We start from the raw sequence: 17,269 nt of genomic DNA, 5'->3' as shown, positions 1-17,269 counted from the left end.
GCAAATGTGGTTTAATACTAGAGATCACAGGATTCTGGGAGCAGAAGCACAAACTATTCTTTAATAAAGAAGTCAGGCAATGATTGGCCTTTTTACTTTCCATTCTGGGAGCAACAGTGATCTGATTTTATCCTGAGTCTGTCAACTGCAGGGCACAGTGAAGTGAGTTGTTTACCTCACTGAGAAGTTAAAGGTGTGCAGCCTGTCACCTGCTGCTCTCTGTGTAACAGCTCACTGTGGCTGCTCCTTCTTGCTCCATTACGTTCTGCAATATCTCAAACTGAACAATAGCGGTATCAAGCTCGCTGACAAACACATGGGATTTCCTTTGACTACTATATAATAAAAGCTTTTCATTTGAAGCTACGGTGTTCGGTTTGCATCAGCAGCAATCTCAGAACCCGTCAGCTATTCTCTGATGACAAATTAAAATATTTTTAGAGGCTGCAGAATTTATGTGGCCACAGACACCAGGTTTGTAATACTGTAAACATGTAAATATAGCAACACTTTTATCAGGGGGTCATGGGCTAAATCACTATTGTCATATAACATTTGGTGATATATAGTTACATAACAGACATTTACTCAAAAGAAATTCTTTGAGATTGACACTTTAAAATGTAAAAGCTAAAGCTGCACTATGGAGTCTGGAAAGATTATTTATTGTGCTATCAGAGGTCGTCTGAAGATAAGAGTTATCAGAACTGATAACACGATAACAAATATGTGCCAAAAAAATTAAACCAGCTTTAAAGAAGTTTACAAAATCAGTCAGTTAATTCGGGCCTAGATTCGATCTCTTGAAACTGTCACAGTGATGAGCCTTACAAATCATGTTTTGGACAAAGTTAATCCTATTCATACCAAATTGGCTATCCTAGACTACTAGAAGACAATGTTAAAGGGATAGTTTGGGTTTTTTGGAGAAGGGTTGTAAGTGTATGCTATAATATTTTCACCTTTTCACTTTGATGTCAGACAACCCTTTCCAATGGAAAACTGCTGTTATATAAGCCTTTATATTGCGCTCTCCAAATCCACCAAACTTCTTTGGCAAAAACAGTAATTTCCCATCTACAACTGACTCAATCAGTTAGCTTGTTTGTGTTATTGTGTGACTTCAGTAAATCTGAACTAACCCTTTAAAACACCAAAGTCACACAATTACAAAAACTAACACTCTGTCCACTCCTTCTGCTTCTCCAAACTGGGGGCGTGCCAACCGTCGTCTACTGTAAATAACACACTGGTTATGGATAAGTACTTCATACTACCCGACTTCAAAAAACCCAAACTATATGACAGATATCTTCAATAATGAAACCACATTATGTAGTGAATGTAATAAAGAGGATCGTACCGTTTTGCCATGCAAGCTGGGTGCGCTGACAGTGTGTGTGATGTAGCCCATGGCTGGCATGGACCTCCTCTCTATTTGGGAAGTCTGCAGAGAAACAAAATTCATCAACTTGTTATTACAGATCTAATTGAGTCAAATCAAACAGAATGTCTAATCCACTAAGTTATCTTCAATAGAGTGTTGAAAGTGAGAGATGGACCACTCTATCACACTGAATCAAAGTTAAACCATTGCCTCCAAGTCTGCAAACAAACTTGACTACACAGCAGATTTATTTTTTCATCTATCCTTTTCTCCCTTTCATCACTCACTCTTATTCGAAACAAGGTGTGCCCCGAGTTTTCGGCGCTACAGGGCTTGGAAAATTTGACGTTTTTGCTTAACACACAGAATTAGCAAAAACCAGGCCCACTACAGAACCTTAAAAGGACACAAACAACAAGAGATTTAATTAACTACACATAAATTATACCAAACCTGCTTTCTTAAAATAACATTTGTTTGCTACCAGCAAGAGAAGCACTGTAAGCCATTCCCTTTGAGATTCCCATGCCACTATTTTTTTGCTGTATAATAGGTTTTTTATTTAAATGTAAGATCAGAAGAAAGAGACCGCTGCTGATGTTTGAGATATAGTAGAGATGTTTATAGGGTGCTGAGGAGCCCTGGGCAAATTGGATTAGCTGCTAATAAAACATATTTCTTAATGATATTCCCCAGAGGTATACAGATTGCTATTACTTAAGCGCACTCCAGCCAGAGAGCACCATCAGCCTCAAAGATGCTGGGTGCACCAAAACTAAGTTCACTGCACACTAAATTTAGTTCCCATAAACATCGCTCCCTTGGATCTTGTTGCATCGTCACTGTGGCTCCCTTTGTTAAACATGTATCTTCTGCTAAAGGGTTCTCCATAATTGTGCGTCACTGTATTTTATGGTTGTAATTAGTGTCTTGACACTAAATGATGAATGGTGGAGGAAACAGAGCATCTGCGACACTTTGTTTACTTGTGTAAGGCCAACGGGTCGGTTATGGAGCTTGTGTGTGTTGGCAAATGCGGTGATGGTTTGGAGGGAGATCTTTTCACATGTGGAGGGTGTGGTGGACAGACAGCGCAGGGTGTGGATGACAGGACGGCCCCTCGCTCCGTCTCCTGCGGCGGTGGTGGTGCTGTCTGAGCGGCGGAGCAGCGAGCTTTCACTTGCACATGCTCACACCACCTGTGGAGCGGGGCCTGGGTGTGGACTGTGTGAATCTGCAAATGATTCACATGAGCTTCAAAGTGCGCACGCTGAGAAGTTGGAGCCTTCTCATGCTCCACGCGATAATCTTCCCATGGTGTCGTTGTGAGCTCACAACATCCCACAAGTCAATAGACACCTCGCTATCCGAAGTTACCGTGAGAATGAGACCTTTGTCATGTGGCTCACAACATGTGAATCACCACATTTCACTTCAGGCCCATCATGCCAATGACAGGCTGCTAACATTTACTTTGTGCCAGTATTATAGCGTTAAAGCAGCGATGACTGAGAATCAGCACATAAATTCAAAAAAGGGTGGGGCATCTATGCATCCATTATCTACTGTATACATGTGCAGTTATATCACAGCACACATTGGGCACCATCCTTTGGGGTGAGAAATTCACATAAACCAGCTTTACTATGAGTGTGATAGCAGTGTGATACCACATTGGGAACAAACCTACTGGGGCCCCTTTGCCAATCACCACTCCTCTCCTTGTGCATCCAGCACACAGTGATCTGCAAAGTATTTTTTTCAATTTATAAATTAATTATTTTGTCTCTTGAATGTAAGCAATTAGTGAAAAACACTCATCACAATTTCCCAGGGCCAATGGTGACATATTCACATTGCTTGTTTTGCTCAACCAACAGCCCAAAGCTCAAAGATATCCAGTTTATAGTCATAAAAAAGAGAAATGCAGCAAATCCTTACACTGGAGAATCTGGAACCAGATAGTGTTTGGTGTGTTTGCTTGACTTAAAATGACTATTTTGTAGGATTTAGTGTCATCTACTGGTGAGGATGTAAACTGCAACCAACTGAATACCCCTTGCCTCACCCCTCCCACTTCCAAGCATGCAGGGCAGAGGTTTTCATGGTCGGAGGCAGGTTTGCCTGGTTTCATGAGAGGCTCAGTGTGAAAAAAATATTACGTTAGTGATTATATTAGTCATCAAAAGGAGATCACATAAAATAGCTAAAATATGTGTGATTTGTTTAAAGAGAGAGATCAGAGAAACAGTATTGGAAAGACAAAGACAAAAATTAATAAATGCCTTTGGGCAGATATTTTTTATGTTTTTGGAGTAGTCTAAAGGTAATGTCAAACTATATATTGACTAAATTGTTGTCTGAGTGATAACATAATCATTATCCCAAAGACAACCAGTAATTGACTGAAACTAATCATATTTATGAATATTCTATTAAATTTCTGACTATATCCTGCCGATAAATCCCCCTAGATTTTACATTTTAAATGATGATAATCAATTATTAAAATAGTTCATTTCCATTAATAGCCCAGTAAGTTTCTCCTGATTGACTGATCAATTAATCAACTAATAATTTTAGCCTTTGGGTTGACCATAACATAAGTTTTGTGTTTAGCAGATTTAGCCAAACTGTATTCCCAACTTTACAGGTCAGGCTCAAGGTCCAGCTTCTTAGCACATTACTTTTTTCAAATCTGGCACTTTGAAAAAAGTAGGCATACTGTTTTCCATGGACAATACTTGTTATCAGGATAATTTCTTTGTTGGTTTTAAAACGGCTAACGGTCAAGTTAATCAGTACACCAATATTTGCATTTTTTTAGTTTTATAATGCTTTTTAATTGCTAACGTAGCCTACAGTACATAATGATTAGAACAAAATTAACATCTGAAGTTTAAATGAAATATCAAAAGCACTGATATAAATCTATTCATTCACTGAATGCAATATTTCTCTGTGTATTTAAGATTTAAGTTATCTTGCATAGTATTTGAGTACTATTTAATACTCTTCATTTCAAAGTTTGATTAGGAAAAAGTACATTTTTTACATCTTATACTGCAATGGTAAAGTTAATTGTTGTCTTAAGTGTCCAGGGAAGCTTTCAGAGAGGAACCTCTCACTAATAATATTCGAGATGCCCCCTCTTCCCCCGAGCAGGTGTCCTACCTGAGAGAGTTGGCCGCAAATATGGCCGGGGGAGCTGGACCTTGTGCTGTCCCCAGGGGGCATTTCGTCCAGGGGCCTGACTGTGCGTCTGTCTGAGGGAGTGTGTGGCCTGCGAGGGGACAGGGGTTTAAAGGAGGAGGGGACTGACGGTGGGACTTCACACGGGGATGGAGGGACAGAGATGGAACGTGGCATCTCCACAGTAACTCTAAAAGAAGAAGAGTCTGTGAAGTTCGGGCCGGTGTAGATAGGAGCGGTGGGGCTGCCGTGACGGAACTGCTGCCGCTGCTGCCACTCATACAGCTGCCACACCATCCCCTCCTTGGTGGCCATGCGCTCATCGGTGGACATGCGGAAGTGGCTGAGCCGGTCATGGGCGTACTTGTAGTCACTGGGCAGGTTGCATGTTGCTGGAGGGGAGCTGCTGCCAGACGGGAGACGGGGAGACTTTGGCAACGACTGATAGGTGGCATCCGCTGTGCTGGATTTGGGCTTCAAGGGAGGAGTCCGCCGAGGGCGATTGTACTCAGCAGTGGGAGCACTGAGACAGAAATACACATAAAGAATTTCATATGATCTGTCCAGAATGAGAATTATATATAAAAACCGAATAAAACTACAAACCAAACCAAGCAGGCAAACAAGTGTTCCGTTTCTATCAGTCCTCTTCACTTCCATCAGTTAGTTTTGTTGTTGTTGTTGTTGTTGTTTGAGACCTTGTTTGTAAAGTTTACAGGCTACCAAGCTGTTGTCTTGCTCTGTGTACAGTGCTGCAGCTATGAAACAAGAGGTGATATTGTTTGCCAACCACTCATTTCACCTTTTCTCATCAGTTAACCACCAGCGCATGTTCTATCAAGAATTTTTACTAATAGTAGTCAATAGGATTTGCGTGAGCAGTTCGTAAACAAATCAGAACGTCAAATATCAACGTTTTCAGCTGGTGAAATGTCCCAAGCACAGCAAAACAGTGAGAAAAAATAAGGAAATACAGGCAGAGGGCAGGATTTCTGGACATACAGCCACCACCACACTCTTCTAGTGGGTCATAAGTGAAGACTGAAAAGGATTAAGTAATAAGTTTATTTATATATTTTTTTAAGGAAAATGTTGCTGATTACACCTTAAGTAAGAGCAGCAACTAAAATAAAAATATGTTTACGATTCCTCTTATTTATAAAAAACCAAGATGTGTTCAAACTGATAAATTTAATTGTTTTGCTGTAAATATACACTACTTTTGAATTTGATGTATTTTGTTTTTACTGACGTTTTATACAATGCCCCAACTTTTTTAGAATCTAGATTGTGAGTAAAACCATTGAGCAATTAAAATATGCAAGTCATCGTTTTAGCCACTAGAGGGAGGCATTTACTCATTTTTTTCCATCATTACTTGATTCAAACTGTTTGTGTGAAGTCACACTGACCTCTTTGGTGTGTCCCCTTTATGAACTTTGACCCACTGCTCCACCTGAGCCAGTGTGTTCTTCCTCTGCACATGTTTGTCGGTGTCTGTCCGTGAAACATAGCCCCTCTGATAGACGAGGTTGCCATTCTGTTCGGGTGGCAGAGCCACCTGGATTACAGTTTGCTGTCCATTCTTGTGGGCAGCAACGTCGACAGAGTCCGGAGAGAGTCTCTCCGCTCTCTCCTCTGCGGCAGACTGGCTGGGCCTCCCTTGGACCTCTAATCCGTACCTCACCTCATCTCCGTGAGCCAGTTGGATACCGTTATCTGGAGGTTCCTCTCTGTCTGTCCTGCGATGGCTTTCTGACTGTGATGAGTTCTGGGTGATTTGGACATGGTTGGTCTGCGGGACTGCCTGCTGCGCAGCCTTCTTTGGCTTCTCCAATTCTCTGTGAAAAAGTGAGACAGGATGATTTAATATATCAGCAAAAGTTAATCCTGCCTGTAAACGACTGAAATAAATTGCTTTGTAGAGTATGCACTCAAGTGTTAAAGTGCTTCATTTTACAACCATTACACACAGCTGCACTCGTTCAGTTATTTAACCATCATATAATTCCCCCTCTACACCTCATACTATGATGAAGTGCTGCACTATTTTTAAAACAAGGGATTAAACAGCATTAAGCAGTGGATAAAAATGCTATGGACACTCAAATGAACCTTTAGAGACTTTAAAGGCAATTTTCTTTTATTGAGTTTCTCTCAGGAAAGATCAGTGACCATTGGGAGTTATTCAATAACTTTCCATCTGCATTTTCTGTTGCATATTTTTCAATACAGAGGAAAGAAGGACAGTAGAGTCCCTGCTGGAGAATGAGCTAATCTCCGGGAACAAAAATGACTCATTTTGTCTTCATCAAACAGTTTGAAGTAGCTTGTCACTCTTTTTAATGTGTTCAATTGATAACTCTTATGATCTATAAGGTTTCAAACTTAAATTCATTCATCGTATAGCCACACAAAGGAACAAGACATCATTCAAAATGACACTCAAAGGTTTCTCATTTCTGCAGAAATAATTAAGTGGTAAAAGTGGTCAAATATGAATGTAGGAGCAGTAATACAATATGTATTTTAGTTGATTGAAGTGCATGTACACAGCAGTGTTGGAAATAGTACTGAAAAACTGTAATCATGTGCAAGTGCTGTCACATTACTGAAACATTATCAACTGCAAGTACAACTACTTTTGTTAAAAAAAAAAAACTCACATAAAGGTACCAAGTATTCTTCTAAAAAACTACTTAACCACTGACATTTAATGCATTATGGATTTCTGTGTCATATCCAAATCTTCATTCAAACTACTCCCAGCTCCTGTGCTGTTCTGCTCAGTGGTCATGGTAATCTCTCCAAACTGTGCCTGCTGCAGCGTTTGTCTCGGCCATATTTCATGGTTTTCACTGGCCCATTTGCAAACAAATAGCTTTATTCGCTACAAAAACACAGATGGATATTAATTTAAATTGTAGCCCTACTCAGTACTTAATGATTATGATTTTAAAAGTAACAAAGTAGATACTTATGTACTTAGTGTTATGAATACTTAAGTACAAGCAAAATATTCATAAAAGTACAAGTATACCCCAAAATGTTTTAATTACAGAGATTTAAATAGTTGTAATTAGCTACTTTCACCCACAGTACACAGATACATAGAAAACCGTGCACAATTTAGTGCTATTTTTATCATTATCTCATTAGTGCAAAGCATTTCATTTAATCAATGTTTAATTTCAAGGGCCCAAACATAGGCTGCCACATGAAGTGCTTTCCAAAATTAAAAATCAGGAGTACTGAGTCACACTGGCCTCTAGGTGGCATTATTGCACAGACAATTCAAACCATGCAGCACCTCCAGCTGATCCCAGATGTTCAAATTCAGTTTGTAATGCACTTACTATAGATACAGTAGTCGCCGATTGTCTTGCAGACTCTCTCAGCCATCAAGTGTATGAATATTTAAAAAACAAGTTATATACACAAATCTGTTTTGTGCATTGTGATTACTGCAGTAGAAATAAATTCTACAGTAGGACATCTCGAGTGGCCTGAGCTCAGCTGGCAGTGGGCTGCAGTAAGCCTCATCTATTCCAGACCCAGATGTACACACACATAAACACACACACACACACACACACACACACACACAAACTGCAGACATCTCAGAGCCCCAGAACAGACGGACAGGGTTGGACCTGCTGTGTAAGACTACGCATGCTGTTAAAATTAAACCCATGTAGGTAAGAAAAAGGAGCAAAGTTTAGCAATGAAACTAAACCAGTTCAACACTGCAGTCCAACACTGCAGCTTAAAACCCCAATACATAATGCACTAGAAAAAATAATGACTAAAAAGTACTGTTTGGTTGGATACTGTGGCACCCACGTTCCCTTTATGATACTGTCTCAGGACGTATCCAGTTCACCCTATCTGTGATTTCTAGAAGAAGAGATTTTGATGCTAGAAGCTCAGCCAATGGGAGAAGTGAATCCTACTCTGTGGAGCGAGACCAACCTCTTTATAGTGTGACTCTGCTGCATCAGCGCAGCCTGGTTCATGGCCCGGATCCAGCCATTCATGTCCTCCTGTGTGTCCGCACTGAAGAAATATGTCCGCATCCCGCAGTGTTCAGCCTGTGAGCCAATCACAGAGTTCTTATTGTAAATGTAGGAGCGCATTCCTGTATGGCTCGCCTATCAAAGAGAGACAGAGAGATCAGGAGGGAGGGAGAGGGAGAGAGGATGGATATGAGAACTTCTTACTGAAGACAGGAAAAAAGCTGCCAGGGAGGCTGATGAGTGGAAAGCTTTGCTTTGTTGTTTACTGAGACTGACAGCCATCAACTCAGTGAGGACAAAGTTTAAAATTTTACTGGAAAAAAAAAAGAATAGGGTGGGAGCAAAGAGCTACAGCAGAAACAGGGTGAACTCCGGTGTTTCTGGCCACAAAAAGCAGAATACAGGTTATATTTTTTAACTACTTTTCAAAAAAAGCTTCAGCAAAAAATAAAAAACCCCTTAGCACACAGGAATTAGACGGCAACAGCAGCAAACAACCAGACAGCAGCAACAAAAAGGCAATTATGAGCATCTGTCACCACTTTAGTCAGAATACACACACACACACACACACACACACACACACACACACACACACACACACACACACACACACACACACACACACACACACACACACACACACACACACCATAAACATTAGCTTATCTTTCATTATTTCTATGTGGTGGTGTAAATCTGTCCTAATAGCTTGAAACTCATTCTGATGCAGACAACCAGCTATACAACATTAAAGGAGCATTCAGCACCTTTTTGCTCAGCTTTATACCTGCTGAGTATTTTATTTCCTGTTAAATAAATACCTTCTCATTTTAAATAGATTGTACTGATCTACTCAATATACAGGAAAAGTTGAAAATGATTAGTTAGTAATGTTTAACCATATTGTATATCTCCATTATACTATTATATCTCCATCGTTCATGAAACAAGTTATTTCACGTTACATGTGTCTTCACCACAACAAAATTCATGAATCGTTGCTACCCCAAGAGCATCCACAAGACTAGAGCTGCAGTGATCAGTCCATTAACCAATTAGTCGATCGAAAGAAAATTAGTTGCCAAGTGTTTTGATAATCGGTCAATCATTTCAGTTAATTTTCAAGAAAAAATGCCAAACAGTTGCTGGTTCCAGCTGATTAAATGTAAGGATTTGCTGCTTTTCTTTGTCATTTATGGCATTTATTTATGTTTTGGTGTTTTGGACTGTTGGTTGGACAAAAGAAGCAATCTGAAGACATCACTTTGGGCTCTGGGAAATTGGGGTCAGTATTTTTCATTTGGACATTTTATATATTACAATTAATCGATTAAACATTAATTGATAATGAAAATAACTGTTAGTGGCAGCAAACCTGAAACTAAATCAGACTAACCAAGACTGAACTGCATCATATTGTTCCTGAAAAGAAGCAAACCAATACCAGTCCAAAATAAAAACAGAGGCAAAATAACATATCTACAGTGACAGAAAGACAGGGTCTTCAGTAATCATGAAAATACAATCCTTCTTTATCATAAGTATGATCACAAACTGAACTTCATGCCCTTCATAGTAAAGTGAACTCTGCTCTTTTATTAGCCTGTTAATAAAATAAATCTTTAATCTTCAGGCAATATGTGAGATGCCGGACCTAACACCACCCAACAACATCAACCTAACAAGGAACCCGATGCAGAGAAACAAGTTAACAGTTTATTTTGTGTTTTCTATTGTAAAATAATGTAAAATTAATGTGTGTACAGCTCAGGAAGATTGCTGATGGCAACAAACATCAAAAGAAATGCAGTGAAATCAGAGAAGGGCGTGGGAAACCCTGCCGTCCCGCCACTCAAATGATGACGATAATGTGATAGGTGATATGCAGCTTGACAAGACAAATACCAGAGCCACCGAGCATATAAGTATATGAGTAACTGTTGTCCTCTCACACCGTCCAAGACTTACAGGACTATAAAAAGTTAAGAGTCCTGTACTCAATGTGCAATTTTCTGATTCATTTCAAATCCAATTTGTTGGAGTGCAGTGCCAAAACAGAAACAGATGTGTCTCTGTCCAAATGCAACAGACTGTGCTGTACATTTAAAACAAAAGCAATATTTTGTCCCCAAAAACCTCCTCAGCAAAGCTGTTTACTGAAACTAATTGTGCCCCTCTGAGCTCTGGCATTGTCCATAGATGACTGCAGTCATGCCTGTACATAATAGGACTTAGATGCACATTTAGAAATGTGCATTCAGCAGCTGTTAGCATGATATGAAACAAAATGAGCTGAGGATGGCGTTCCACTGATGAATCTCGAGTGAAATCAAATACCTAGTCATGCAAGACAGGAAGCCTGTGTGATTCAGGACGGCCGCCCGCAGAGGACAGTACTCACTCCGCCCGCGCACACACACCGGGTCACAATGGGAGGCAATTGACCAACAGGGAATGAGAGAAACACAGTGAGATGAGCTAAAACAAGTGAACAGAAAACAACAGGAAAACAGCAGATCAGTGCTGACTCATTCAGAAAGGACAGAAATGACTCCAGCTGTGGTCTTACAGCTGTCACCACACGGGCAAGAATGAGTAATAGTGGCACCTTGAAAACTGTTTCCATTCTTTACAATCAGACACATCAGCACAGCAGGTATCACAGCAGAGCCTGCAGGGCTTCAGGAGGGGAAAAAAATCCTGTAAGCTTAAAAATTTCAGAGAAGTACTGCGCTGACTCACACAACCTGTATTCTTATATCTTCTCCATTAATGTGATAAACTGCTTTTAAGAATAATCCTAGTGCCAAAGAATGAATAATTCCACACAGTAAATAAAGCTCTGAAAAAAAAGGAAATACAAAAAATGGTGAACACTGTATCAGATCCAGATGTAAGAAACCATATTTGTTTGGTACAGACCCCAACTAATGTCACATAATCATTGTTTTAATATTTTTTTTCTGTGAAAATGAAAGTTGTGATATAAAAATGATAATTAAAAACAGAAAATAATAAGTCAACAAGTCTTCAGAGCTTGAAGGCAATGGTTTTTGCGTTACATGACCTGTACCAGTGATATAATTTGCCTAAGAATAGATTATTATACATTTGGCAGCAGTTTCGTGCTTCACCAGACAGCTGTGGCCAGTTCTGCTAGCTATCACAAAGAACGACTGGACTGGAGTGATGTCTTCTCAGAAAAAGTATTCCACCTCAAGACACAGGCCAAGAGCTTACTGGACATGAAATGGAGATTTTTTTTTGTAAGCATCGTGAGAACCAGCATGACCCTCCTATCTGTGGGGTTGTGACTTGAAAAAGTTGAGAAACACTTGTTTAGAATATACTGTACATATGAATTATACTCACAGGACTCATTATATCTATTGTACTATTTACAGTGTTCACCATTTTATGTATTTCTTTTTTTTTTCTTTTTTTCGGTTTACCATTTTGCAATCACGTAACCTGTCAGGTAAACCCTCGGAAAGGTACTTGTAAGGTTTGTCTCTGAATTTGTTTCATGTCTGAAGGAAGGACTGCTCCCAAAGCATCACACTGTGGTTTACTAATAAATCTTCATGGGAGCATTATCTAGCGTGTGGAATCTATTTTTCCTTTTTTGGATATATTCTTCAGGCCAGTCCATGGTATCAGGTTTGGATGTGTGTTGTAAACTTTTTGCAGTTATTTAGTGTCACCATCTCCAGTCTATTACTTCAATATAAACTGTAGTAAGCAATTCACTGTACATGTCAGTAGCTCTAACAGCCTGAAACATCCCATTGTTGAAGCTGTTGCTGAGCTGTTGTCATGCTTACTTAGCAGTAACTGAAATTTTCCAAAGCACCTTTAGATACAGGTAATGAAATCTGCTGCTCTTTAATGGTTGATGGCTCAGAGAGAGCTGAGGGGAATAGAGATCTCTTAAATACAGGGAGGTGCAGCAGAGCGCCGGCTCATTTCATCCAACCTTACACACACTCCCCAGCAAGTGGTGGGAGGAGACGGAGAATAGGCTGAATGTATAATTAATATTCCCAGCAGCGCAATTATCATACAAATTCTATTGTATGTAATATGATCTTTAAAAAGATATGCACCACACGAGCACACAGAGTCACACTCTCACAGACCCACATGTACACACAGAATACAAGAACAAAAGCTTGAGTACAAAGGAGCTGAAAGGATTGCAACAGAATGCCCTGAAGCTGCAGTGGTGCATCAAACATTCAGGCACTATTGTTCTTTGCAACAAGCTCTGTATTTCCACAAAGGAGGAGCTGGATAATGTTAACACTCCTGCTGTAACCAAAAGACATAAATCCCTTTGCTGTCCTCTGGCAGAATTCACACAAGGAAAACAGAAGGAGACTTTGCCGCACGCAAGGAAAAGTTCTGTCGCACACTTCCAGATAAAAATGACACCATTACTAAATGCAAGCTGACTCTATTAGGTGCAGTACAACAAGCGAGCTATGTGCCATTCAGATTAAGAACAAAGAACAAAGCCCTTGCACTGTGCACACTGTACAGGAGACTGCACTGCTGCAGCCTGTCCAGCACACTGGCAGGGCTACTGAGACACAGCCACTGCTCAGAATAACCTGAAAAAAAAAATCAGACCAAGTCTGCTTTACCTGATCGTCACTGTCCAGTGAAAATCAATTATCCCAAGTTTTTAATATTTCAATAAAACTGAAGGAGGGAATGCTCTCTTATTTCTTATGCCAAATAAACCATTTACAAAGCCACTGGATAATCTGAGAATGTATCGCCACAGAGCTGCAAACATGTTGGACAGTGATGATATGCTAATATGAGCAGATCATCTACCGTTTAGAAATTGTACCAGAATACATGAATGGTTGTACTGCAGCCATCCACAGTAACACACACCACTGGGTTTGTGCTTTAAAATAAAAGGTCAGTGATCAGAAGGTCAGAACATCAGAAGGTCAGAATCTGACTCCACACAACTGGACTCCAGAAAGAAGTCTGCACACAGTCCAAAAGTGGCATGCAAAATCTTTCTTGTCAAAATCTTTCTTATGTGAAAACGTGAATGTAAATCTTTATTTATTTTTTATTTTTATTTTTTGAGCAACAAGACAAAACAATACTTTTCCCTACCTTGCTTTGAGGATTTGTTTTTCCAGAAAACCTTTTTTCACTTTGTCTTAAGCCCTGTTCACACAGGACTAGTATTACCAGGGGACCTCATGTATTTTAGAAATGAACCCCTGATGTCTGTTATTTGTGCGGTGCATTGGCACTTTATAGGCAATGTCTGTATTTCATTTGAATTTACAAACATGATTAATATGATGTCAAGAATGGTGTTGGACAGTAACGCATTTCTGTAATATTATTACTTTACCCAGTAACAAGTAGTGTATGGGATTACAATTTCAAAGCAAATATTTTATCACTGTAATAATCCAAGTAACGCTGCATTACTGCAATACTGCAATGCTGTGTTACTGCGTTACATGATTTATTTTTTGTGCTAGGTAACAATGATAGCACAGATGGGCTCTGAGGTCTGCATAACTCATCCACTCACCACCCACCCAAACACATTATTTTCTCCAAATCTGAGACCCGCAACTACACCTCTACTGGTCCCTGTAGGCTATATTACCTTTTAAATGAGGTCGATCAGCTGAAGTTTTCCAGGTGATTATTTTTTTGTGTGTTCTATTGATGTCTAAGTGTTTTCTTTAAACTAAAGATTAGAGAAGCTGCCTTCAGTTTTATTTCAATGCGTGCAGTAAATAAATGTCACTGCAGCAAATGTCAGGGGACATTCAAAAAGCAAAACTAAAAACTGCTGTTATAAACATCTACGGCCCTTTACTGCATGTCATTCCCCCCTTTCCTGTCATATCTACAGCTGTTCTATAAATCAAAAGCATAAAAATGCAGACTTGGCAGATTTGCATGGGATTAATGTCTGCAATCATTACAATTCACAAGAGATCCCCTGGTTATACTAGTCCAGGGGGCTTTACTCACATACAAGCAGCCGTAAAAGTTTGCACATACAAAATAATCTAAAATTTAAAGATTATAATTTAAATCAGGAAATACCAGCTGCAAACAAAACTATGACCTGATTACAACTTTTGATGTGTGACTTCTATACCCAGCCCAACTAGTAAATCATTGACAGCCTTAAAAAAAAAAAACATGAAGGAAAAATGAAAATGGCGCGCCCAACCAGCCTTCCTGTGGTACAGCAGCAATGAATATTCTTAGAAAAACTGTAAGTAGTTTCACTGGCTACACATGGACAATATAATTCCTGCTATAAATCTGATTAAACGCCACTTCTGTGTTACCTTGAAAGCATATTTGCGGTTTATGTGGTCATCAGGCTCGACTGGTGCAATAACATAACTGGGCAGAGGGATGCTACCAAGCACCGTCTCCTCTCGGCTGTCTGTGAAACAAGCACACACAACACACAGTAAGGTTACGGGCATCCAAAACAACAAACTCTAATTCTGCCAAGATCTTTTATGATCTTTACAAGCGGCCGAACAGCAGGAAAATTAGTGAGGCATAATTCATGGTTGACTTTTGTCTGGACGAGGCCATGTGGCAGCATGTGGCACGAGGTGGCATGCGGCTTATCTATTATTCAGTGTGATTAATGGAGGAGAGGAGGTAGATGTCCCGGCAACACAAGCACAGATTACATCCCATAATAAAACACTCAAGCTAATAAGGAAGGAGAAGTGGGAGGAAGAGAAAGCCAGCGAGAGTAAGAGATAGCAAGGTGTGAAATACATCTAATCACAGGCTGTCATTAATCAAGAAATATATCACCAAAGCTTTGCATATCTGATTTAACTGGAGGCCACTTCAATATTTGTCTGTTAAACCCTAACCAAGTGCACTTTTCACAGACTCACCTTTGTAGTAAAACAAGCAGTAGTCTGACAAAACAAACCACTTCCGTTTCCACAGTCGCATTCCAGAGCTGTCCTGGAGGTGAAGGGTAAACACAACACACAGTGTATTTAGAAATCCTCCTCGCAGGAACATATTTTAATTCACCTTTTAATTAAAAAAGCCTAGTTTGGGAATAAAGCACTCATTAGCACTGAGGAAGTGTGTGTGTGTGTGTGTGTGTGTGTGCATGCATATCATTAGAACAATAATTTAATTTCACTTTTTTTCTTGCAGCATTTGGCACAAAGCTGCAGCCTCATTTAACTCAGTACTGCAGGTCTTTAACTCGGTGCTGATTGCTGATTTTTTTTTGTCTTATACTCTCAAGACTCTCAAGTCCAGATTAAAAAGGTTTTGTGGGGGCAGTCAGAGCATTCATTTTGTCAATGTTATAGTTCACAGAACATCAGACTCCACACAAAATGATAGATTATTGTTAAAAAGAACTGGAATGACACAGACCACAGCACAGAGGGACCACAATGAACCACAAACAGCAGGAAAATGCTCACAATAATGATGTAAACTCCTGCTCTGCTACACACAGATACAGCTGTATTACAGTAAAAAATCTTGCAGTTGTGGATAATAACTATGTACATTTACACAAGTACTGTACTTGTACAATTTTGAGGAACTAGACATTTACTTGAGTATTTCCATTTTATGCCATTTTCTACTAATTTGCCTCAATAACCCAAAATATAAATCAACTAATAAATGATGATATGTCTTATGGATGAAACTCCTTTGCAGTGTATACTGCAAAGCGGTTGTGAACACATGAATACATCACTATCAATAATTTGCTAATATACATATTATTCTGAAATGAGCCATTCTGCATAATTAGTACTTTTAATTTTGGTGTTTCAAGTATATTATAATGCTCACACTTTTGTACTTCTACTTAAGTGAAATTTTTAATGCAGGACTTTTAACTTGTACTGTTACACCGTGGCATTACTACTTACTGCATTACTACTGATTTACGGTCGGTGCTTTGATCACCTCAAGTCGAAGGAAGACAGTCAAGACATACATACAGACATCTCTACAGCCAATATCTCTAAAACTTGGGTAAACTGTCCCTGATCTGTAAAAGATCTAGGTACTTCTTCTAATCCTGGACTACTATGATTGATATTCTACGTGACAGATTTGAACATGTGTTGGCTCTTTAACATGCGCTCCCAGATATGTGGTCTTTCAGTCAGAGTCACAGTGAGAGCAGAGGAAGTCCAGCTCACCTGTTTGTAGAGCCAGCCTCTCACCACCACTGGGATGTTGAGGTTTCTTTTAATAGCATGATCTCTCTTGCCAAAACTGTGTACTTTACCCGCACCTCTGGAGCCCTGAAAGCAAAGAAAAACCAAAAGAGGTCATGATGTGGTACTGCAAGTTTACTGAAGAATGGTGAGTCAATTAACTGAACTTACCTGAGCTAACATAGAGTGAGTAATTGAGAGCAGTACTGTGTATACGAGTGGTTCTCAAACTGGGGGACTGGCCCTTCGGGGGGCCATTGATCCAATGCAGGAGGTGCATGGGTGACTAGTGGAATGAATTTGGTTTGTGTAGGGACAATAAGCAAAATGAGTGCTACCTTGCAAACCAAAATCCTTTTCCAATTAAAATTTTCAATTTCAATCGAATTCAACATGACTTGTTTCACCCAATATTGTTAAACAATGATAAACATTAA

The 17,269-nt window shown here is 39.6% G+C and overlaps 1 protein-coding gene across 15 annotated transcripts in view; it reads right to left on the bottom strand.

Moving 5' to 3' along the window:
* Positions 1 to 17,269, bottom strand: part of plekha7b (pleckstrin homology domain containing, family A member 7b) — a 106,836-nt gene that overhangs the window by 25,544 nt on the left and 64,023 nt on the right. For 12 of the 15 annotated variants that reach the window (XM_084716462.1, XM_084716498.1, XM_084716560.1 and 9 more), the window contains 7 exons: positions 16,815 to 16,919; positions 15,525 to 15,597; positions 14,949 to 15,049; positions 8,552 to 8,730; positions 5,992 to 6,420; positions 4,562 to 5,102; positions 1,364 to 1,447 (listed from right to left, as the gene is read on the bottom strand). In XM_084716462.1, coding sequence (XP_084572588.1) covers positions 1,364 to 1,447; positions 4,562 to 5,102; positions 5,992 to 6,420; positions 8,552 to 8,730; positions 14,949 to 15,049; positions 15,525 to 15,597; positions 16,815 to 16,919 — 1,512 coding nt within the window. Of the gene's footprint in view, positions 1 to 1,363; positions 1,448 to 4,561; positions 5,103 to 5,991; positions 6,421 to 8,551; positions 8,731 to 10,935; positions 11,338 to 14,948; positions 15,050 to 15,524; positions 15,598 to 16,814; positions 16,920 to 17,269 lie in introns of those variants that run through there. The other 3 variants (XM_084716482.1, XM_084716568.1, XM_084716552.1) reach the window with 2 other exon arrangements.

This window comes from Lutjanus erythropterus, chromosome 1 (genome assembly GCF_056507025.1).
Source record: "Lutjanus erythropterus isolate fLutEry1 chromosome 1, fLutEry1.hap2, whole genome shotgun sequence".
Taxonomy (NCBI): domain Eukaryota; kingdom Metazoa; phylum Chordata; class Actinopteri; order Lutjaniformes; family Lutjanidae; genus Lutjanus; species Lutjanus erythropterus.
Note: the sequence above shows the minus strand (reverse complement) of the source record. Positions and strands in the feature narration are given on the sequence as shown.